Below are 21,840 nucleotides of genomic sequence, written 5' to 3' on the forward strand. Positions count from 1 at the left end.
ACTGGGCAGAGCCAGGGCCAGGAGGGAACAAACACACACCGCAGGGAAGCGTCACCTTCTTTAATTAAAAATAACAATACAAGACAAGCACAGCCTGTCACATGGCTGTGGGAGGACAGAACTGGGCAGAGGATGGGCTCCCTCTGCCACGGACTTCTCTCCACCGAGGCTGGGGCAAAACCCCGCTCTTTGTGCCGAGCCTCCAAGACACTCTAACACCCCGCTGGGCAGCCCGCGGGGAGCTCCTTTGCCCAAGGCTGTGCAAATTCAAAAGGAACAGCCCCGGAGGGACCTGCAAGAGCCCCGAGCTCTCCGTGCCCTCCTTCCTCACCACCCCCGCAGGTCGGGAAGCAGACGTGGCTCCAGCGTGAGGACAGTCCTGGTGACACCAATCCCGCAGCCCGGCCCAGGACGGGCAGCGACACCGGCGGAGGGGAGGCGAGGGAGCCCCAGGAAAGGCACAGCGGGAGGTGTATTTACAGATGGGAAATGTTTAAATGTAGCATGTCTGTCCCAAGAGCACAGCTGAGGGCTTTTCACCCAAAGCTAATGGTGTCTGGAGGGCGCACACAGCCCCCACGGGGACCCTCGCACCCCATCATGCTCGTCGCGCCTTCTTGCTTTTCTTTTTCTCCTCTTTGACAGCAGTGTCGTGGGCTTTCCTCTTTGCGGCAAGTTTGTTCGCCTGTGGACAAACCCCCGAGACCCGCGGTCAGACCAGGCTGCACACACCCAGGGTGCTCTGCCCCAGCCCCACCAAACCCTCCGGCTTTATGGGGGGAGACGGACCCATCGGCTGCCAGCACCAGGTGTGGGGCACAGAGAGGGTGGCAGCTTCACTTGCTGAGCACAAGCTACGGCCCCAAGGGAGCACGAGGCTCGCTCTGCCTGGGCAGAGCGAACGCAGCCTGGGGACGCCGGGGAAGGGACTTGTGGAGCCTCACACCGCCCACCACTGCTCCATGCCCTCGCCAGGCACGCGGAGCAGCTGAAGGGGTAGCCCAGCACTGGCAGAGTCTATTGGAGGCAGAGGCTGCTCCATCTCCCCTGAGACGGGTACAGACTTGGCCACTTTGGGAAAAGTGAGCACCAGCATCCAGGCAAGGGCCCTCAGCCAGAGCAGCCCAATGCTCCTACCTCTCGGACTTTGCGCTTCTTGCCAAACATGATCTTCTTGTAGAGGTATTTCTCCCTTTTCTTCATCATCATGATGGCCAGACGCTTCTCCTCGCTTTGCTGCTCCTGCTCCAGGCGCTGCTTGTCCTCCAGCCGCACCTTGCCGGCCGTCACCTTCACAGAAAGCGCCTGTGGGGAGCCAGAGCTCAGGATCCCGGACACTAGGAGCTCACCCGCCCTTCCCCAGGGACAAACATGTCCATGCCATTCAGTGGGACCACAGAAAAGCTGCAGCAGCCTCCGGAGCTGGTGTGAACAGGAGCTGCAGCTCTTGAACGTGGGCCCAGGACCCAGCAGCGCGGTGGCTGTCGCAGGAGCAGCACAGCCACTGCGCTCCCAGAACAGGGACTCAGCTGGGACAACCCACAGCAACCCCAGAGCCGCCGCCTCCTGCGGCTCCCACCCCGCTGCCGGGGACCCCACCTTGTTACTCTGAGCCTTCTGCTCTTCCATCTTCTTTAATTTCATCTCCTCTTCCTTTTCAGATTCATCTTCTTCCTCCTCCTCTTTATCGTCATCTTCCTCTTCCTCCTCTTCATCCTCCTCCTCCTCACTCTCATCATCTACAGAGAGGCCACCGTTACCCACAGCAGCGCAGTCACTGGCCCCACAGCGGGTTCAGCGCTGCCCCCCAGCTCAGCCCCTGCGGCCCCGCACACCTGGGTTCTCGCCCCGCTGCATGGCCAGCAGCTTCAGCTTCTCGGGAGGGACGTAGTCTCCTTCCTGCTCCGTCACGAAGGGCGAGAGGTGCGGGGGCAGCAGCACGCCCGGGAAATAATCGGCCACGGGGAGACACAGCTTGGCATTGACGGAGTCGAAAACCCACTGCGGCTGCAGGTAATACCTGCGGGGCAGCGGGACACGAGGTCAGGCCCTGGAGCCTGGGGGTTGTGAGGGAGAAGAGCAGGCATGGGACAGCCAGTGACACTTGCTAGCCCAGGTGGCCATGCTGGGGACAGGCCACCTGCCTCACCCACCTGCCCACAACCTGCGGCTCCACCCGGGGCCGGTCGACGATGTGGTGGGTGATGGAGCGGTCGGTCACGTCATAGGTGGCACCGATGCAGAGGGACTTGTCCCAGGAGACCTGGCCACCAAAGCACCTGGAGGAAAACCCACCAAGGAGTCAGACAAACAGGAGGGACCCCCAGGGACATCAGGCAGATCAGCCGGAAGGGCTGCGAGGGACAGCCTGGCCACCACGCACCGGATGACGAAGGCCAGCGGCTCTCGAGGCACCTCCCTGTTGAGGAAGAAGCGCAGCCCCTCAAACAGCTTCTTGTGCTTCTCCAGGGCCTCCTGCTCCTGCTTCCTCGCGTCCATCTGCTCCGCCGTCTCCTGCTCAGGGCAAAGCATTCAGCGAGCAGCCCCCGCCGAGTCCCTCTCTGCAAGGAGGTGCTGTCCCCATCCTCCTGCCAGTCTCTCCCAGCACCACCCCAGTCCCTCCCAGCCTTTGCCTGGCCACAAGATGCCACACACAGGACCACCCAAAGCCAGGGCTGAGCCCCCAGCAGGTTCTTACCCCCTCCACCGGGAACTCGTCCATCTCCACCTCGTCCTCGTGGGCCGGTGCCAGCACCCGGGTCAGGCTGGCGCTCAGAGCCGACAGCTTCTACAGTGGGAGAGTGAGAAGGCGTCACACCCAGCCAGGGCTTTGGGGACTGAACAGGGGCAGCCCCATGGTGGAAGGAGGAGGCGATTTCTCAGAGCAAGGGACCAGACAGATGTTCAGGCTCCCCAGCTCTGGGGCTCTGGAAGGTCCCTCGCTGTGACAGGGCAGGCCAGTGGCCACCGAGGACAAGCACAGCTCTGCCCTTGGCCAGCATTTGGGGACAAGGAGTTTGGGACCTGCCCCCATGCAGGGACCAGGCTCTGCTCCTCACCCACCAGGCCCAGGACAGTCTGTGGCCAAGACACAGACACTGCGGTCACGCCCTTGTGGCCAAGAAACCTGGGCCAAACCTGGGATGTGTGAGGAAGAGTGTGACCAGCAGGTCGAGGGAGGTTCCTCCCACTCTGCTCTGCCCTGGGGAGGCCACATCTGCTGTACTGGGTACAGTTCTGGGCTCCCCAGTTTAAAGACAAACAATTACTGGAGAGAGTCCAGCGCAGGGACACAAAGATGCTGAGGGGTCTGGAGCATCTTTGTGATGAGGAGACACTGAGAGAGCTGGGGCTGCTGAGCTGGAGAAGAGAAGCTGAGAGGGATCTGATCAATGGATCAATAACTCAGGGTGGGTGTCAGAGGATGGACCAGACTCTGTTCATGGTGCCCAACGCCAGGGTGAGGGGCAACGGGCACAGGCTGAAACACAGGAGGCTCCATGTGCACATGAGCAGAAACTTGTTTGCTGGGAGGTGCCAGAGCCTGGCCCAGGCTGCCCAGAGCGAGTGTGGAGTCTCCTGCTCTGAGACATTCAAACCTCCTGGACCCACCTGTGTGATCTGCTCTGTGACCCTGCGTGAGCAGGTGGGTTGGACTATATGATCTCCAGAGGTCCCTTCAACCCCTAACCATTCTGTGATTCTGTGACACCGAGGGCACACAGGGCCCTGCCAGAGTGACAGCAGTGTCCCTCACCTCCAGGTAGCTCTCGGAATCCATAGCGTATTCTGTGCCCTCCGCAGGCTTCAGCTCAGTGTCAGTCTGGCCATCGATCTGGGGAGAAACAGCAACATGGGGAGGCAGCTCCCAAACATCCCACCTGCCACCACCCCCCCCGGGGGTCCCACCAGGCTCTGGCCAGCGCGCTGCCTCCCAAGGGCGGGTGGTGGCCTCACCTTGGGGGGATAGACCAGGTTGAGGGACTGGTAGAGGCGAAAGTTCACGAAGCCCAGCAGGGTGGTGTAGAACTCTGTGAAGGTGGCCATCACCCGGTAATCCACATCCGTGGGGTGCTGCGGGGACAGGGGAAGGGTGAGGTGGGAGGAGGAAGGATCAGAGCCCTCGGCAGGGACAGGGAATAGGATCCTGTTCCCTTCACAGCGCGGTCTGGAGATCCATGGCCAGACCCTGGCAGGGTTTGATCTCCAGGCTGCCATGCAGTGTGGGCCCCGTCACCCCTGCTGGGAAGGGACCTGCTCAGAGATGGAGCAGCTCATCCCACCAGGGCTGGGGACCTTGGCGGCTTGGGCTGGGGACTCTGCTCTGGCAGGTGAGATGAGGCCAGGGCAGAGCAGAACAAGGAGTTGACACCCGGCAGGGGTCAACAGCCCCACAACAGCCAGGACTCATGGAGCGAGGAGCCGCTGCTGGGAAGGATGGGGCTGGCTGAGGAGATCATAGATCACAGAATCATTATGGTTGGAAAATCCCCTCAAGATCATCGAGTCCAACCACAACCCAGCCCTGTCCCTGCCCCATGTCCTGAGAACCTCATGTCCGTCTGTCCAACCCTCCAGGGATGGTGACTCCAGCACTGCCCTGGGCAGCCTGTTCCAATGCCCCACAGCCCTTTGGGGAAGGAATTGTTCCCACATCCAACCTCAGCCTCCCCTGGCGCAACTTGAGGCCGTTTCCTCTGCTCCTGGCGCTTGTTCCTGGGGAGCAGAGCCCGACCCCCCTGGCTCCAAGCTCCTTTCAGGCAGTTCAGAGATCAGAAGGTCTCCCCTCAGCTCCTGTTCTCCAGCTGAACCCCCCAGGTCCCTCAGCCGCTCCATCACACTTGTGCTCCAGCCCCTAACCAGCTCTGTTCCCTTCTCTCAACAGCGGGGCTGAGCCCCAGCACGGGATGTGCCAAAGGCCACGTGGCTGGAAAGCCTCAACCCAAGCACCCTGGAAAATCCCGGAGTGAAACGAGAGCACAGCTTCTGCGCACCAAGAACCTCAGCAAGGTGCAGTGCAGGATGCAGCTGTCCTGGTGCGGGGACAGTCACAGCCCTCCCCTCACCCTGCACCACAAGCAGAACCTCCCTGGCAGAGCACGCGGGTCCAGCTCATCTCCTTCTGTGCCACCAGCCTCATTCCTTCAAGTTAATCTTTAATTGCTGATTAAGGCACATTTTAATAACTGATAAGAGGAAATGAGGAACCGGGGAGACTGGTACTGCCAGGTACAGGCGACACGGGTACAGCCATCCCCGAGAGGGCTGTGTCCCCGCACACCTCCCCAGCCGTGCCACCTGTCCCCACACAGGGTGGCATGGCCCCAGCTGCCTCTGCAGCACCAGGGACACCGGACGGTCCCTCAGCCCTTTCTGGTAACCGGGACAGGAGCAGAAAGGGTCCTGCACAGATCCTGCTGCACTCAGCTCAGATACTCACGTCGTGGGCGAAGGTGTACGGGGTGATCCAGGTGACAGGCTGGCCCAGCACCTCGGCCTGGTAGTAGATGCCCTTGATGGAGAGGAAAACCTGGCAGGGAACAGTGCAGGGCTCAGGGGCAGGGAGGCCACGGGGGCTCCCTCGTCCCTGTCCTCGTTAACCCTTCCCTCGTCAGCGGGCTCCTCAGGGCAGTGTCACTGCAGAACCTGTTCCCCGCCTAAAGCTGCCAGCACAGCCAGCCTGCTGCCCCCCCAGGGCACAACTCCCCTGCGCCCACGGTCCCCCCAGGGCAGGGAGGGTTTGTCCATGTCCCCACCCCTCCCGCAGCGCCCACCTTGCGCAGGGAGCGGGAGGCGATGACATAGTTCATGAACTCCACGGCCAGGCGCCGGCAGAGCTGGATGGTCTGGACGTGGCACTTGCCCGTGCGCGGGAAGGTGGAGAAGAGGAAGCACATGGACAGGGCATCGTCCAGGTCCCGCAGCGCGTCCACGAACGTCGGGTACCTGTCCGGCCAGAAGGGGGATTGCATGAGCCCCAGTGGCCTCCGAAAGCCGCTGGGGCTGCGGGAAGCCTCACATGAGAAAGAATCGGGCACCGTGGGGCACCCGTCTCCTCAGGTCCCCCCAGTGCTGGTGATGCACAGGGACAGGGTGTCCCCTCGGGCGCTGAGGAGCCGCAGCCACACAGTTCCTGGGGTTCAGGAACCCCCGGTGAGGGCCGGCAGCACCCCTGAGTGCAAGGTGGGTGCACATGGGTTTTAGGGCACCCACAGTCCCAGCCTGGAACCGCTGCTGCCCCACAGGGCTTGGGGACAAGTGCATGTGGCCGGATCCAGGGGCACCGGGCACTCCTGGGCCAGGTGGATGAGGCCCCACAGAAGCCAAAGGACTCGAAATGCTGTGGCTGGAGGAAGAAGGCACAAACCCGCAGATCGGGCAGCTGCCAGGTGCCCAAACCACAGAGCTTGTTGTGGCAGCATCGGTCTCTCAGCGCCACTTCACTCTCCACACTGGCACAGCGAGGTCCAGGTGCTGCTGGGACAGGACCCAGTTCCCTCCCTTCTCTCACTGCCACCAAATTCACTAACTCCTTTGGCACGATCCACCCTCCAGCGGCGCGCCAAGGAAAACACCGCTCAGGGCGAGGAGGAGGGGAAGGAGCAGAGCGCCCAGCGCCTTCCTGTGGATCCCAGAGCCACCTGGGACAGCCGGGCACTCCCTGCTCGCTCACACTTCTCCTCCAGCCCAGAAACACCCACTTCCATCAAAACACCCAGAACACACACAGGAGGTGGATTCCTGAAGAGGGACGGACACGGTGAAGGCTCCGCAGGCCGGGGGTGCAGGGAGAGCTCCCCCAAAGCAGCCAGCTCACCTCTCCTTCACGATGTGGTCGAGCTTGTAGCTGGGTTTGTTGTCCTTCAGCCGGTCAACCGTGCTCCACTCGCTCTTCCCATACGCCTTGCGCAGCTTCCGCACAAACACCTGGGGGGACAGGGGGAGGACAGGGGCTCCATGAGGGCGGATGAGCTCCGAGCAGCCCCTTGGGCAGCGCCCCGGGGGTCCCGGGTGGGCTGGTCACCTTATACTCCCGGAATTTGTTGACGATGGGCTCGTGCAGGAGGAATTTGATGTCCTTGAGGAGGTAGAAGGTCCTGGGTGCGGTGGAGCCTTTGTTCACCTTCTTCTTGTGCTTGGGCTCATGGGGGTAAATCCCCTTCAGGATGCAGAGACGCCTGGGGGGTGAGACAGAGGGTGGAACGTCCCGGGGTCTGTCCCTCCGTCCCGGGGTCTGTCCCTCCATCCAGTGTGTCTGTCTGGGGTCTGTCTCTCAGTCCCTGGGTCTGCCCCTCTGTCTATCTCTCCATCACAGGGTCTGTCCCTGCATCTGGGGGTCTGTCCCTCCATCCCGGGCTCGGTTTCTCCATCCTGGGCTCTGTCCTAGGGCCTGTCCCTCTGTCCCGGGGTGTTTCTGGCGGGGGGACACCCCAAACCTCGGCTGCCTCCAACCCAGGGACACACCACCCGTTTCCTACAGAAAGGGCCACTCCCTGGGCCCGACCCCCTGTGTGCCAGGCGGGATCCGGGGTGCGGGGCCCGGGCGGGGCCCCAGGGGTCTCGGGGTCCCGGGCGCACCTGAAGTCGGGCAGGCTCAGCTGCAGCTTCTTCCGCGCCCGGTTGCGGGTGATGTAGTTGGTGGCGGATCCGCGCTCGTACTGCGGAGAGAGGGGGATTGGGGGGTCGGCACGAGAGGGGCAGCAGCGGAGCCACCGGGGGGAGGGGGAACGGGAACCGGCGGGAGTGAGCGGGACCAGCGGGCAGCGGCACCGGGGCCGTGGGGCACGACCCGGGCGGGCCGCGCTACCGGCGGGGGGGCGTGCAGGACACGGGCGGGCGCGGGGAACGGGGGCACGGCCCGGGGGGCACCGGGGCTGTGAGCGCGGCCGCCAGCGGGGGAAGGAGGGGGAAGGAGGGGGAAGGCGCGGGCCGGGCCGCTCCGTTTCCGCGGTACCTTCTTCTTCTCCAGCCCGCCCATGGCTCCGCCGCTCCGCGTGCTCCCGGCGCTCCACAGGCCCCGGCCTGGCCCCGCCCCGCCTGCGTCCGGCGCCGCGACACGCACCCGCCGGAGCCCTCCCGCGCCTTGGCGGCGAAGGGGACAGAGCGGGCAGTGCGGGTGGCGGGGACACTGCGGGTGGCGGGGACAGTGCGGGCAGGCAGCGGGGCCGAACTCCGTCAGGCGCGACACGGGCAGCCCGCGCGTGCTGGCAGAGGGGGCCCTGCGACGCGGTGCACCCTGGGATATAGCGGGGCAGCGCCGGGCATGTCGGGATGCAGCGGGGCGGTGGCGGCGCGGCGCCCGCAGGCGGGGCAGCCCGGGAGCGGTGGCTGCGGGACGGCGCTGCGCAGGCCCTGGGGCTTCCGTGTCCCTTCAGCTGGAGGCCACCCCTGGGACCCGAACCCGTGGTCGCAGGGCCCTGGTTGCCGCCCGGGGCTGCGGGGCGGGTGCGGGTGGCTCTGGGGCCCGGTCTGGTCAGTAGGTCAGAGAGGTTCTCCTGCCCCTCTGCTCTGCCCTGGGGAGACCACACCTGGAATCTTGTGTCCAGCTGTGGCCCCTCAGTTCCAGCAGGACAGGGAACTGCTGCAGAGAGTCCAGCGCAGCCACCAAGATGCTGCAGGGAGTGGAGCATCTCCCGTGTGAGGAAAGGCTGAGGGAGCTGGGGCTCTGGAGCTGGACAAGAGGACACTGAGGGGGGACTCATTCCTGGGGATCAATATGGAAAGGGGCAGTGTCAGGAGGATGGAGCCAGGCTCTGCTGGTGACAACCAGGGACAGGACAAGGGGCAATGGGTGCAAACTGGAACACGGGAGGTTCCACTTAAACATGAGAAGAAACTTGTTGGGGGTGAGGGTGGCAGAGCCTGGCCCAGGCTGCCCAGGGAGGTTGTGGAGTCTCCTTCTGTGCAGACATTCCAACCCGCCTGGACACCTTCCTGTGTAACCTCATCTGGGTGTTCCTGCTCCATGGGGGGATTGCACTGGATGAGCTTTCCAGGGCCCTTCAACCCCTGACATTCTGGGATTCTGTGTGTGATTCTATCCTGGCTCCTCCGCACCGCAGCCCCACGTCCAGCCCTTTCTCCGTGCACTGCCCTCCCTGGTGCTTCACACACCCGAGGGGTCCCCGGTTGGTCCCCATCCGTCCCCTGCGCTCTCGGGACAGTGGCTGCACTGGCGGTGACAGGAGGGGACAGGTCACCTCCCTGCCTGGCTGAGCTGTGCCGGTGAGGGTCCTGCTGTGCCCCAGCGGTGTGGCAGCTGTAGGGGCTCTGAGCGGGTAGGAAGGGGCTTGTCACCCTCTCCTGAGCCCACGTGTCCCCCAGCAGTGCCTGGGGACCCCCCACCACAGGACTGACCTCCTGGGATCCAGCACCCCCGTACCCACCCTGGTCTGCTGAGCTGGGCTGATTAATCCTCGTTTCCCTTCTCAGTAAAACTCCCATTCCAGACAGGCGGTTGTTGTTGCTTTCAAAGGCTGAGGGGGTGGAGGGCACAGGGTTTCATCTTTGTTTTTTTGGCTCACTGACCGGTGAGTTTGACCTGAACATGGGCTGTTTGGGTCTGGGTGCCCCAGCCGTGGGGCGCAGGGCAGGGACACCGAGTGCCGGTGGGTTTGTGCCAGGAGGGAAGAGCGGCTGTCAGCACCTTATCTCAGCCCCGCTCCCCTCCGCTTCGCCTCTGCCAAAGTTCTTCTCTGTTTCTGCTGACTTAGCCCCTGTGTGCGGAAACGGCCCCTTGTGACACCTTCCTGTCACCGGCACCGTCCGGCCGGGCTGTGTTTGTGCCGGGCTGCCTGCCGTGCCGAGCTGTGCCATGGCAGCCGCTGCCCGCTGCGGCATGTGGCTGCTGCTGCTGCTGCAGGCTGCGGTGCCGCCGGCCTGGCCCTGCGGTGAGTACGGACACAGCCCCGCACCCCACGTCCCACCGGGGTCTTGTGCACAGGGGACGGTGCCCACAGCGGGTCCCCGGGGAGCGGGGCTGGTGGGGACGGGCACCACCCCCTGCTCCAGCCCCAGCGAGGGCTTTGCCTCATGTACCCCCCGGTGATGAGTTTTCCAAGGCTGAGCTCTCCCCAGTGCCCACTGGGCTTAAACATTATTCCTGTGCCCACAGCTGCCCCATGACACCGGTCCCTGGGGGTCTCCTGGGGACAGGGGTGTCACCTGGCACCCTGACAGCCCCTCGGTGCAGTGGGATGGTGCCCAGGCATTGGGTTCTTCATGTTCCTACTTCATGTCACGTCTCTTTATTTTGTTTTTTCCTCATTTTTTTGCGGAGAGACTTGAGGTTTTGGGACCTGAGGTGGGAATGCAGAGGGTGTGCATCAGGGGTGGGTGCTGGGCCTCCAGGGGTGCGGGAGCCGCAGGTGCTGCGGGGCCGGTCCTTGGGGTGGGCTCGGCCCTTTCTGCCCCCCTCACTCTCCGCTCCCCGGGGCTGGGGGCTGTAGGAGCCCCAGAGGAGGCGCAGGCGGCAGTTCGGGCCCTGAGCTCCCGGCTGCTGGGGCTGGCGGGGGACCCAGCGCGGGACCCCGACCCCAGTGTCTACCTGGCGCTGCGCCTGGCCGGCGACCACGACCTGCGCGGGGAGGAGCGGTACCTGGCGCGCCTGGGGGACGCCTTCCAGCACCGCTATGGCCGGTAGGTCCCGGGCGGGACACCAGGTCCCCGCGTGTGCCGGTGGGGGATGTCCCCTGTCCCCCACGCTGCCAGGCCGCTGACACCGGGTCCCCGCAGGAGCCTGCAGGCAGCTGTCCGGCCCCATGGCCACCACCACCAGCAGGACGCTGCGGCCACCGAGAACAGCACGTACGTGTGTGTCCCCCGGGCACAGTGACAGCCCCCGGTGTGGTGCGGGGGCTCCAGCTGCCATCCAGAGCTGCCGCGGTGTCTTGCAGGGGCGCCGAGGGGCCGGAGACGGGGCGGCTGGCGCTGTACCTGCTGGGGCTGCGGGCCGCCTGTCCCCCGCCAGACCCCGGTCCCCAGCGCTCACTGGTGACGTGGCTGAAGTACTACCTGGAGGAGGACTGGGCAGGTGAGAGCAGCCCCACGGGGTGACCGCGGCCACCACCCACCTGTGTGCTGGCACATCCAGCCGTGGGGCCACCAGCTCGCCCCGGTGACCTGACACCTTGTCCCCAGGCTCCCGGCATCACGGCCAGCCCCTGACCAGTTACTACCAGTACAGCCTGGGCGTGCTGGCGCTGTGCGTCCACCGCAAGCGGGTGCGCGAGGAGGTGATCCGCCGGCTGCTGGCGGCCGAGCACCATGGCCGGTTCAGGCATGATGGAGGCAGCGCCACGGGTAAGGGACCGTGGGGCCAGGCGGTGCGGTGGCACCCAAGGTGGGCACGTGGCACCGGTGTGACACGGCATCCCCCCAGACACGGAGGCGGTGGCAGCACTGGCCTTCACCTGCATGGAGCGGGAGCGGCTGGTGGGGCCTGGGCTGGTGGCCCAGCTGCGAGCGGCCACGCGCGGGGTGAGGAGGAGGATGGTGGAGGCGCAGGGTGAGGACGGCTTCTTCGGCAACGTCTACAGCACCCCGTGGGCCATGCAGGTGGGTGTCAGCACAGGGGCCCGCGGGTGCAGGATCTGGTGGGGGTTTGGGACATGGGTGTGGGGGGACGTGTGCAGGACGGGGTGTGGGCTCAGGGTGCAGGTTCACGGTGGGTGCCAAAGTGAGCACGGGTGCAGGTTTGGGTGCAGACATGGCCCAGGGCCGTGACCCAGCTGCGGCTGCTGTCCCACCGCCTTCCTCCCTCCCGCTCCCAGGTCTTCATCTCCACCAACACGTGCCGGGCGCAGGTGGCGTACGGCCGGGCCATGGCCGCGCTGCTGGAGAACCTGGACACCTTCAGCACCGCCGCAACCATGGCCCAGGTGCTGCCGGCGCTGCATGGCCGCTCCTACCTGGACATTGCCACCATGCACTGCCACGAGGAGCCGAGTAGGAGCCGGGGGAGCCAGGATGGGGTTGGCACAGATGCCACCACGCTGGTAACTTGGTCTCCATCAGTGCCATGGTGGTTTTCTACTTGCAGACACGCTGACGCCTGCTGTCCTTGAGCCTTTGCCTGAGGTGCCAGGGAACATGACAGTGCGGCTGGTGGTGGAGTGTCCTGAGCCGCGGTGTCCCCAGGGCCGGCTCTATGACCAACCGGTGCCCGCACCAGCCGGCGCCTCCCTCCTGGACGTGCTCAAGGCGGCCGCTGCGCAGGGACCCCACAGCTTCACGTATGTGATCCCAGGGTGGGGGTACCCTCCGGGTTCCCTGGGTGTCACAGCCGGGCTGGCCATGTGCCCTGCACCTGTGCCATGGGCTCACCCAGTCCCCCCCGCCTGGCTCCCTGGGCCAGACCCTCACGGACCCCCTGTCACTCACAGGTTTGACACCCAGGACACCCCCCAGGGCCCCTTCCTGAGCCGGGTGCTGGGGCTGGGGTCCCGGCGGCACGAGCGGAGCTACTGGCAGCTCCTCACCGCACCCAGCACCAGCCTGCAGATGGGTGAGTGACAGGTGGGGGGCCCAGGGGGGCCGGGGGTCCTGGGCAGCCCCACAGCTGCTCTCGCAGCCAGGGCCGCTGTCCCTCTATTCGCAGGTGTCGCTGACTACAGACCCCACGATGGGGAGACCCTGATCCTGCGCCTGAGCCAGTGGTAGAGGGGGTGATGGGCATGAAATGGGGGCGATGTCAATGAAATAGGGGTGATGGTAATGAACCCCGTGCCCTGGGCACCAGACCTGCCGCCTTCTGCTTCGTCCTTCCCCTGCGTCCCCACGCCGGCACCCCAAACCTGCCCAGGGAGGAGCGGCGGGGACACGGTGGGACGGGAGCACCCAGACCGGCAGCTCCTCCCGTCCCCGCCCCACTCGGGGAGCAGCCGCTTTTGGAGTGTCCAAAGCAGCCGGTTTTGGGGAGGCGGAGCTCGCCCCTGGCACCTGCCGGCCGGGGCCACCCCCTCCTCAAACCCTCGAGGGTACCCACCCCTCCCCACTGAGCTCGGGGACCGTGGTGGCCCCAGTGCCACGCGCAGCCCGAGGGGACCCCCGAGTGTGTCCCCAACCTGCGTGTCCCCGCCCTGGGATTCAACCCAGCGCCGGGGAACGCCCCGGGCAGGAGCGGGGCGGGAGGCGGGGCCGCTGGTTCGGGGCCGGGGCCGACACGGGGCGGGCGGTGGTCCCGGTGCGGTGGGAGCGATGGCGGCCGCCGTGCCCGCCGTGACTCAGGCGGGGCTCTGACGCATCCCCGCTGTCGCCATGGAGGCCGCTCCGGCTGCCGGCGGAGCCGCTGCGGCGGGATCCACGGGCACGGCTCCCAGCAGCGCCCGCTGCGGCGGGGGCGTCGCCGGCCGCGCTGCCCCGGACCCCTCCAGACCCCCCGCACCCCGCGGCGGGGCCGTGACGCGGCGGCCCCGCGGGGAGGAGCCTCCCCCGCCCCGCTCCGCTCCCGCCATCGCCAAACTTTCCGCTCGCTCCCGGTCGCCGCCGCCCTCGCACTTGGCACCGCGGCTGAGCCCCCGACCCCGCCCCGCAGCGGGAGACGCCGGCAGGAGCTGCGGACCCGCCGCCGGGTCCCGGGGCTGCCGGCCGGCGCGGGAGGACGGGTCAGAGCGGCGGGGGGCGGCGCGGGGGAGCGGAGCCGGTGCCCATGTGCCCGCGGGCCCGGCGGGGCCATGAAGCGGCGATGGCGGCCGGCGGGGGGACCCTCCGGCCCTGGAAGCCCGACCCGGGGCAGGCGGAGGGCGCTCGGCCGCCCCCGGGGCCGTCGCTGCCCCTGACCCTCACGGTCCTGGCCTGGCTGGGCACCGGCAGCACCATGGCCGGCCTCAACAAATGGATCTTCGCCACCCACGGCTTCCGCTACCCGCTGCTGCTGTCGGCGCTGCACATGCTGTCGGGGGTGGCCGTGGGGTACCCGCTGGGCTGGGCGCGGGGACCGGCCCCACCGGCCCCCCGGCCCCGCGCCAGGATCTACCTGCTGAGCCTCACCTTCTGCACCAGCGTGGGCCTGGGCAACCTGGGCCTGAGCTACGTGCAGCTGGACGTGGCGCAGGCGGTGGCCACCACCACGCCGCTGGTCACGCTGCTGCTGTCGGGGCTGCTGGGCGGCCGGCGGCACCACCCGCTGCAGTACGCGGCCATGGGGCCCGTGTGCGCCGGGGCCGCCTGCAGCATCGCCGGCGGGCTGCGCTTCCACCAGCCCGGCTGCGCCTTCCTCCTGGCCGCCACCGTGCTCCGCTCCCTCAAGTCCCTGCAGCAGAGTAAGTGCCACCTGCTTGTCCCTGTCCTGCACGCCGCCCTCCCTCCCCTGGCATGCATGGGGCTGCCGGTGCCGCCCCGGTGCCACCCTGGTGCTGGTGCCACCCACTGCCCATCCTGGCACCGGTGCAGCTTCATTGCCACCCCAGCCCTCATGGCACCCTGCGCCCCAGTGCCACCCCCTGTCCCATCCCAGTCCCAGAGCCACCTGCTGCCCCCTTGGCCATGGTGTCACCTCAGTGCCTCTTTAGCTCCAGTGCCACCCCAATTCTAAAGCCACCCCATTGCCACCCTGGCCCTGGTATCGCTCTCTGCCAATCTTGGCTCTCGAGTCACCCCAAGTGTCACCTCAGCCTCAGCAACACCCTCTGCCCTCTAGTGTGATCCCAGTGCCACCCCAGTGCCACCCCTCCCCAGCCTGTCCCTGGTGCCACCCCAGGATCACCCTCACCCACCCAGGTGCCCCCCCTTGGTTCTGTGCCATGGTCCTTGCCCTGAGGTGACCCAGTTTTATTAGTGATGGGCAAATGCCTTGGTGTCCCTTTGGTGGCCCATGGGCACCGCTGGCTCCCAGTGATGCTGTTCCATGTCATAGGGGGGTGACATGGGGGACCCCATAGGGGGGTGATGTAGGGGACACCCAGGCTGCCCCATCCCCACCCTATGGGCTCCCTCCCCCAGTGCTGTGGGTGGCTGGGTCCCCTGCGAGTCCCCGTGCCGAGTGCCATTGTCCCCATGCCTGGGGACTCCAGCAGCCTGGGCCATGATGTCCTTGGCAGGCGGCGGAGAGGAGCCAGCGGGTTGTTTTTCAGCTGGGGAGGGAATATTTCCTCTGGCTGTACCAGGGGACTGTGGCCATCCGAGGGACACCCAGCACCCACCCTGGTCCCCTTGTCACCCGTGGGACATGGAGAGTGGTCCCAGGGGGCTGCTCCATCTGCCCGGGACACGGCACGTGCACGCCGGTGCGTGGCAGCCAGCCCGGCTCTGCCCGCTGTCCCCAAATGACTTGGAGGGGACACGGGGACACAGAGGGGACAGGCCACATACCCTGAAGTTTTGCTGTTGGCTGCAAAATCAGCCACAAAAAAGAGGATGTGGGGAGGGGTGGAAGGCATGAGTGCTCCAAAATGGGGTGGGGAAACTGCCCCATCCAACCCTGCCCTGTGTTGCCCTGGACCCCCAAACGGGGGTGTCCCCGAACTGGGGTGTCCCCACGAAGCAGGGCACCCCCAGCCCCATGCAAGGGGCTGTCCCCCACCATTGACCGCTTCTTGGTGACATTTCAGTTTTCTGAAGCACTTGGGCAACGCGCGGGGCTGTGTCGGTGGCTGTCCCTGCTGGGACACTGCGGGTGTCCCGCTGACTGTCCCTGTCCCCCCAGGTCTGCTGCTGCAGGAGGACCGATTGGACGCGCGCCGCCTGCTCTGCCTGACGTCCCTGCCCAGCTTCTGCCTGCTCTTCGGGGCGGCCGTGGTGCTGGAGCTGGGCCCCTCCTGGGAGGGCGTCCTGCGCTACGACGGGACGCTCTGGGCCTGCGTCCTGCTCAGCTGCCTGGCCTCCGTGCTCTACAACCTGGCCACCTTCTGCATCCTGTCCCTCACCTCCGCCCTCACCGTCCACGTCCTGGGCAACATCACTGTGGTGGGCAACCTGCTGCTGTCTCGCCTGCTCTTCGGCACCCACCTGAGCGGGCTGGGCTACTTGGGCATCGCCCTGACACTGGCCGGGATGTTCATGTACCACCAGCCGCACCTCATCGCCGCGCGCTGGGCGGCGCGGCCGGGACGGGGGCACCCCCGGCCGGAGTAGGGACCTGCTGGGGACCGGGCAGGGGGTGAGCAGAGCTCTGCTGTGTGCACCGCGCAGGGCGTGCGGGTGTGCGCAGCTCTGCGGTGCACGGGAGGGCTGGTGTGCACGTGAGTGCCGGTGTGCGTGGTGCTATGCACACAGGTGTGCAGGCGTGCATGGCTCTTTGCGCACATATGTGCACAGTATTGCACGTGTGGGTGTGCTGGCGTGCACGGCGTTGTGTACGTATGTGTGCTGGTGTGCACACGTGCTGCTGTGCGCAGTTCTGTGCCGGTGTGTGCAGGGCTGTGTGCCCATGCGTTTGCCGCTGTGCAGGGAACATGTGTGTACGTGTGCTGGTTTGCACAGCTCTGTGCGCACGTGTCTGCTGGTGCGCGTGGCACTGTGCACATGGACGTGTTGATGTGCACAGGCTCTTTGTGCACCCACGTGTTGTGTGCAAAGCTCAGTGCATACGTGTGTTTCTGTGCATGTGTCTTCTGATGTGTGTGGCACTGTGTGTGTGTGTGCTGGTGTGCACAGCTCTGTGTGCAGGTGCTGGTGTGTACAGCCCTGTGCACGTGTGTGTTGAGGTGCACAGACCGTGGTGCAGTGGGTCTGCGTGCATGGCTCTGGGTGTGCAGTGGGTGTGTGCACGGCTCTGCATGTGTGTGGGCATGTCTGGGTGTGCACAGGCTCTGCAAGTGTGTGTGGGTCTCTGTGTGTGGCGATGCGTGCATGGGGCACGAGTGTGTTGGTGCGTGAAGGCTCTGTGTGTGCAAGCAGGTCTCACACATGTGAGCACGTGTGCATTGGTGTGGACTCTGTACGTGTGAGCATGTCTGTGTGTACAGCTCTTTGTGCACGTGGGCGTGCATGTGCTGGTGTGCACAGGTTGTGTGTGGCTGTGCGTGCAGAACACTTGTGCACACGTGTTGCTGTGCACAGGCTCTGTGTGTGTGTGGGTCGCTGCCCACAGCTTTGCGTGGGGCACGTGTGTGTTGGCGCGTGCAGGCTCCGTGTGTGCAAGCAGATCTCACATGTGGGCAGGTGTGCTGCTGTGCGCAGATACGTGCACAAGCGTGTCAGTGCAGAGCCTCTGTGTCCTCGTGTGTGGTTGTCTGCACGGATTCCACGTGTGCAAATGCACCTCTGAGTGTGCCTGGCTCTGTGTGCAGGGGGTGTGTGTGCAGGTGACAGGGGCAGCTGTGCACACAGGCTCTGTGCGGGTGCGCAGGGACCCGTGTGTGCATGCATTGTGTGCACCAGCTCCACGCGTGTCCCCGTGTGCACACGCAGGCTGGGCACGCACAGGGCCGTGGCTGTGGATGCACAGATGCGTGCGCCTGAGTGCTGTCCTGCCCGGGGAAACACAGAACAGCACCTGTGTGTGTGTATGCATGCGCATACATGTTTGTGTACCCGTGTGTGTGTACACGTATGTGTGTGTACATGTGTCTGTGTGTGCACACGTGTGTGTACACGTGTGTGTGTCACTACTGAGCTCTGCTGGCTGGAGTGAACCCGGGGCTGTGCACACACATGGTTCTCATGGCCAAACGAGATGCCCAGGGATGGGGTGGGTGAGTGTCCCCTTTCCTGTCCCCAACCCCACCGTGTCATCCTGATCCCATGGAGCTGCTGATGGCACTGCCAATGCTGTCGGCGTCCCCACCATGTCCTGCCGGCCACCAGGGCTCCAGCTCCGGTCGCATGTCCCACCTGGCTGTGGCTGAGCAGGCAGGAGCAGACAGGGCTGCCTCACACAGCCCAGCGAAGGGGACGGGGACGGTTCAGACCCACCCGCCATCGCTCCAGGACAGCGCTGGGCTGCGTGGCAAAGGGGCGTCCCAGCGGGTGTGTGCCCTGGCACCGACACCAGCACACACGTGTGTGCCCGGCCCGACGGGCGCACCGGCACCACCGCACGCGGTGCCTGCGGGGGCTGCTGCGCTCACCGTCTCTGTGCCGGGGCGATGGACCCAGCTCTGATTGCACTTGTCCTGAAATAAAGCTCTATTTTTGTCGTACTCCACCCTCGGCTCCCGGGTGATCTCCCATCCAAAGCGCTCGCCAGCATCATGGCGAGAAGGTGGAACCGCCCATTGTTGGGATGGGAAACTGAGGCACAGGAGTGCCTCAGGAAGCCCAGCTCGCCGGGGGAAGCCAGCGGCGCCGTGCCCACCACAGCCGGTGTCTCCGTGCTCTGTTCTGGAACAGCTGCGCTTTGGCAGCCCCAGGGCTGGCACTGGGACCCTCACGCACGACACCGGTGGGACGCGGTGACAGGGAGAGGAGTCACCAGCCGCACTGTCCAGAGTAGGGCCAGCCCTGCCCTGGGGCAGCGTGACGCTGGGGAGCATCCTGTGTCCTGTGTCACCATCCGGTCCCTGTCCAGCCCGTGACTCACGTCTCCCCACACCCACAACCCGCAGCCCCTGGAACTCCTGCTGGCTCCCGCCCTCTGTCCCGAACAGCGATTTTCTTCCACTCCTCAGGACGGTGAGGTGTGGGGCCGCTTCTGGACGTGTCCTGGGAATGGCTCCTTCCCCGGCACACGGTGAAGGGCGGGCAGCTCGCCGGGCTGCCGCGGTGTGCCGGGTGCTGCGTGCCTGCCGCCAGTCACACCTTTGCTGGGTGCCCCAGGGCCACAGCTGGAGCGGAGCTTGTCCTGCAAAGGACTCAAAGGGCCCTGAGTTACCAGCAAGTGTCCCCTGCTCTGGGCACAAGTGTGGCAGCCACCATCCTGCTTGCTCTCTGGGCTCACATTTCAGAGGCTTTTCCATGACGGGGCGGGCTGAAAGTTATTTTGGTTTAACGGTTCCCTTCAAAAGGTGAGTCCTGGTGTGACCCCAGGGATGGGGCTGCGGGAAACTCCCCTCCCGGGCATCGCCAGGACCTCCCACCTGCACTGTCCCCTGCAAGGGGACGGGACAAGCGGGACCAGCAAACCAGCCCTCCTGCCGCATCGCCAGGTCGATGGGCCCTTCCCTGGGCAGTTGTTCTGGCCCCCAACTTATTTATTGGCACTGGGGTCTGCCTGGATCCTGCGTCTGCGGCTTCGCCCTGTCTGCCCCACGGGTTCTGGGTGTCCTGGTGCTGGCCCATGCCCTGCTCGGGGACTGTCACCTGCCACTGCCCGCTGTCCCTGCGCAGGGGTGGCTGGTGCCGGGCTGGCACGGGGGTCCTGTGGGCAGCGTTTGTGCTGGGCCAGGGGCTTTGGGGTTCCCATGAAGATCCTGGCAGCGGCGGGCAGGCTGGCCTGGCGTGGTGACCCTCTTGGGTATTTCAGGCCGTGATCTCAGCCTGGTGGCATCCGTTCAGCCAGCCGTCCCCCCCGCTGGCCCTCCCTCCGCCCCAGCCCCGGCAAGGATTGGGTTTCCCACGGGCGGTTGCCCGTGTGCCGGGTCTGGCACCGCTCCGGCTCAGCCGGGCCAGGGAAAGGCAGCCCAGCCCCGGCTGCTCCGCGGGTGGGGAGCACACTGGGGCACCTCTGGCACCTTTCTGGGCAGCAGGCCCTGCAGGACGGGGCAGGACGAGCCCAGCGGGCGCAGCGGAGGACGGGGACAGCACACGTGTCCCCAGGCCTCAGCCTCCCGGCAGACAGTGGCTTCCCAGTTCCCCTCACCAACCCGGGCTCCCCAGGCCCCGTTTCGGCGTGGTGAGGGTACCAAGGTGGACTATCACCCTGGTCTAAGTGCCACGAACCTGCTGCTGAAGCCCCTGTGGCTCTTGTGCCCCCAAACATGGGGGCCTTTCCTCACCCATGCATCTCTCCAAGCACCCTCTGGTTCTCGACTCTCTAAATAACACTGACTGGGAAGGTCTTGCAACCCTCACACCCCCAGTCCAGGGCTCATTAACCCCTGAGGTGCCGCTGCCCGCAGTTAACTATGCAGCAGGCACCCACCCTGGCCTTCCCACAGGGGCACTGCCCTCGGGTTTCTGTGCTCCCTGTCCTGAACCGCATGGAGGGGACCAGAGATGTGAGCGGTGACAGCTCTGGAGCCGCTGAGGTGGCGCCTCCACATGCTCAGTCCCGCCGTGCTGGAGCAGCTGACGGGCAGGGAGCTCCAGGTGAGGTGTGAAAGGCTGATTCTTCTGGATTTGCCCCTGAGGGTGGTGAGAGCCTGGCCCAGGTTGGCCAGAGAGGTGGTGGCTGAACCATCCCTGGAGACATCCCAGGCCAGGCTGGACGGGGCTCTGAGCAACCTGAGCTGGTGCAGATGCCCCTGTCATGGCAGGGGGGGCACTGGGGAGCTGGGAAGGGCCCTTCAACACAAACCATCCTGTGATTCTATGATCTGCTGTTAGACCACTGCTGAAATTACCCTCCGAGGTGGTGATGGAGCCCAGCAGGGAGCGAGCTGTGAGCCACTGTCCTTGGGGAGGAGCAGCGTGTGTCTGTGCAGGGCAGAGGAGACCCAGGGTGGCTGTACTGCACGTCAGCGAGGACAGACACTTGCTAAGTTGGGAGCCTAAGGGGTAAATTCTCCTTCTCTCATATACCAGGCTGGGGTCTTGCGGCTACCACATCAGTCTTCAAATGGTGTCAGGGACCAGCCTGCTCTGGAGCTGAAATTACGGCAAAACCTTTCTTAGGGCAGACATTGCCAGGTATTGGAACAGGCTGCCCAGGGCAGTGCTGGAGTCACCATCCCTGGAGGGTTGGACAGACGGACATGAGGTTCTCAGGACATGGGGCAGTGCCAGGGGTGGGGAATGGTTGGACTTGATGATCATGAGGGGCTTTTCCAACCAAAATGATTCAATGATTAGGAAAAATGCATTCTTCTTGGCAAGACAGCCTGACCCAAGTATGGGTGACATGAAGAGTGCCAAGTCCAGCAGCAGAAAGCATCTAGGGATGCCTGAATCTGCCAAAGGCTGGTTGGAGGCCAGGAGATGGACAGGATGTCCCTGCCAGGCTCATGTTCTCTGCTTCAGCACCTAAAAACCCCTCCAGAATTTGCTCTTAACCATGTTGGGGCAGGCTGGCTGTACTGGTGACTCTCACTAGGGCATGAGCTCACTGCTCTTTGTTTTTATAAAATATCTTGACTTTACATCATAAAGTTTTGTTACTCATCACAGCTGTCACCTGAGCTGCTTTGAAACCTGTCAGTGTCAAAGGTTGGTTGTTGTGGGTGTGGAGGAGCACTACCAAAGTGCCACCGGTGTGATACACAATCACAGAATCATTTTGGTTGGAAAAGCCCCTCAAGGTCATCGAGTCCAACCATTCCCCCAGCCCTGTCCCTGCCCCATGTCCTGAGAACCTCATGTCCGTCTGTCCAGCCCTCCAGGGATGGTGACTCCAGCACTGCCCTGGGCAGCCTGTTCCAATGCCCCACAGCCCTTTGGGGAAGAAATTGTTCCCACATCCAACCTCAACCTCCCCTGGTGCAACTTGAGGCCGTTTCCTCTGCTCCTGGCGCTTGTTCCTGGGGAGCAGAGCCCGACCCCCACATCAACCCCTCACACTGACCGGGGCCGTGGGACTCTCCACGCTGACCTGGGGGCTGTGGCTCCTCTCTCACACACGTCAGCCCAAGGTCTCCTGCTCCCACCTGAAATCTCTCTGTTATTGCCACTCCAGACTTGCTGGAGCTGAAAGATTCGTGCTGTGATAAACCAGAACTAACACATGGTTTGCTGTTAGCGATGCCAAAGCGTGCCCGGAGCAGACCCCTGGTTTATAACGACGCGATGACCTCCTGCCATGACCCCCACTGACAGCAGGCCCCTCCTCCTGCTCCACCTTGGCTTCCCGGCTCTTTCTGAGCAGTG

At 64.9% G+C, this 21,840-nt stretch overlaps 3 protein-coding genes across 6 annotated transcripts; 2 read left to right on the forward strand and 1 right to left on the reverse strand.

Moving 5' to 3' along the window:
* Positions 1 to 45: 45 nt before the first annotated feature.
* PES1 (pescadillo ribosomal biogenesis factor 1) lies at positions 46 to 8,196 on the reverse strand. Of its 2 annotated transcripts, XM_080355612.1 has the most exons (15): positions 7,955 to 8,196; positions 7,579 to 7,658; positions 7,025 to 7,178; positions 6,818 to 6,927; positions 5,775 to 5,946; positions 5,441 to 5,530; positions 3,958 to 4,074; positions 3,758 to 3,835; positions 2,699 to 2,788; positions 2,384 to 2,514; positions 2,154 to 2,279; positions 1,836 to 2,020; positions 1,600 to 1,739; positions 1,138 to 1,305; positions 46 to 685 (listed from the first exon to the last, which is right to left on the reverse strand). In XM_080355612.1, exons 1-15 carry the CDS (start codon positions 7,976 to 7,978, stop codon positions 599 to 601), a joined length of 1,752 nt encoding a protein of 583 aa, XP_080211738.1. In that variant the 5' UTR covers positions 7,979 to 8,196; the 3' UTR covers positions 46 to 598. The 2 variants fall into 2 exon arrangements, with proteins under 2 accessions (XP_080211738.1, XP_080211739.1); XM_080355613.1 differs by lacking the exon at positions 7,955 to 8,196 and having other exon boundaries at positions 7,025 to 7,159.
* Positions 8,197 to 9,777: 1,581 nt separating this feature from the next.
* On the forward strand, positions 9,778 to 12,686 carry TCN2 (transcobalamin 2). 3 transcript variants are annotated; one of them, XM_080355588.1, is made up of 10 exons: positions 9,778 to 9,890; positions 10,449 to 10,638; positions 10,735 to 10,806; positions 10,875 to 11,032; positions 11,140 to 11,301; positions 11,381 to 11,556; positions 11,772 to 11,946; positions 12,041 to 12,233; positions 12,384 to 12,505; positions 12,599 to 12,686. In XM_080355588.1, exons 1-10 carry the CDS (start codon positions 9,815 to 9,817, stop codon positions 12,658 to 12,660), a joined length of 1,386 nt encoding a protein of 461 aa, XP_080211714.1. In that variant the 5' UTR covers positions 9,778 to 9,814; the 3' UTR covers positions 12,661 to 12,686. The 3 variants fall into 3 exon arrangements, with proteins under 3 accessions (XP_080211714.1, XP_080211715.1, XP_080211716.1); XM_080355589.1 differs by having other exon boundaries at positions 10,896 to 11,032; XM_080355590.1 differs by lacking the exon at positions 11,772 to 11,946 and having other exon boundaries at positions 11,381 to 11,506.
* Positions 12,687 to 13,648: 962 nt separating this feature from the next.
* On the forward strand, positions 13,649 to 16,071 carry SLC35E4 (solute carrier family 35 member E4; the record flags this gene model as incomplete). The annotated part of the gene is made up of 2 exons (XM_080355066.1): positions 13,649 to 14,261; positions 15,644 to 16,071. 2 exons carry the CDS (start codon positions 13,649 to 13,651, stop codon positions 16,069 to 16,071), a joined length of 1,041 nt encoding a protein of 346 aa, XP_080211192.1.
* Between the last annotated feature and the right edge of the window lie 5,769 nt (positions 16,072 to 21,840).

Source organism: Nesoenas mayeri (assembly GCF_963082525.1).
Source record: "Nesoenas mayeri genome assembly, chromosome: 17".
NCBI classification, from domain to species: domain Eukaryota; kingdom Metazoa; phylum Chordata; class Aves; order Columbiformes; family Columbidae; genus Nesoenas; species Nesoenas mayeri.

Coding starts and splice junctions, on each gene's coding strand:
- PES1 (XM_080355612.1), bottom strand. CDS start 7,978: ATGGGCGGGCTGGAGAAGAAGAAG. Junction 2,280..2,383: donor CCGCTGGCCTTCGTCATCCG/GTGCGTGGTGGC, acceptor GTTTTCCTCCAG/GTGCTTTGGTGGCCAGGTCT. Junction 1,740..1,835: donor GCAGCGGGGCGAGAACCCAG/GTGTGCGGGGCC, acceptor GCCTCTCTGTAG/ATGATGAGAGTGAGGAGGAG.
- TCN2 (XM_080355588.1), top strand. CDS start 9,815: ATGGCAGCCGCTGCCCGCTGCGGCATGTGGCTGCTGCTGCTGCTGCAG. Junction 10,639..10,734: donor TTCCAGCACCGCTATGGCCG/GTAGGTCCCGGG, acceptor GGGTCCCCGCAG/GAGCCTGCAGGCAGCTGTCC. Junction 10,807..10,874: donor GCGGCCACCGAGAACAGCAC/GTACGTGTGTGT, acceptor GCTGCCATCCAG/AGCTGCCGCGGTGTCTTGCA.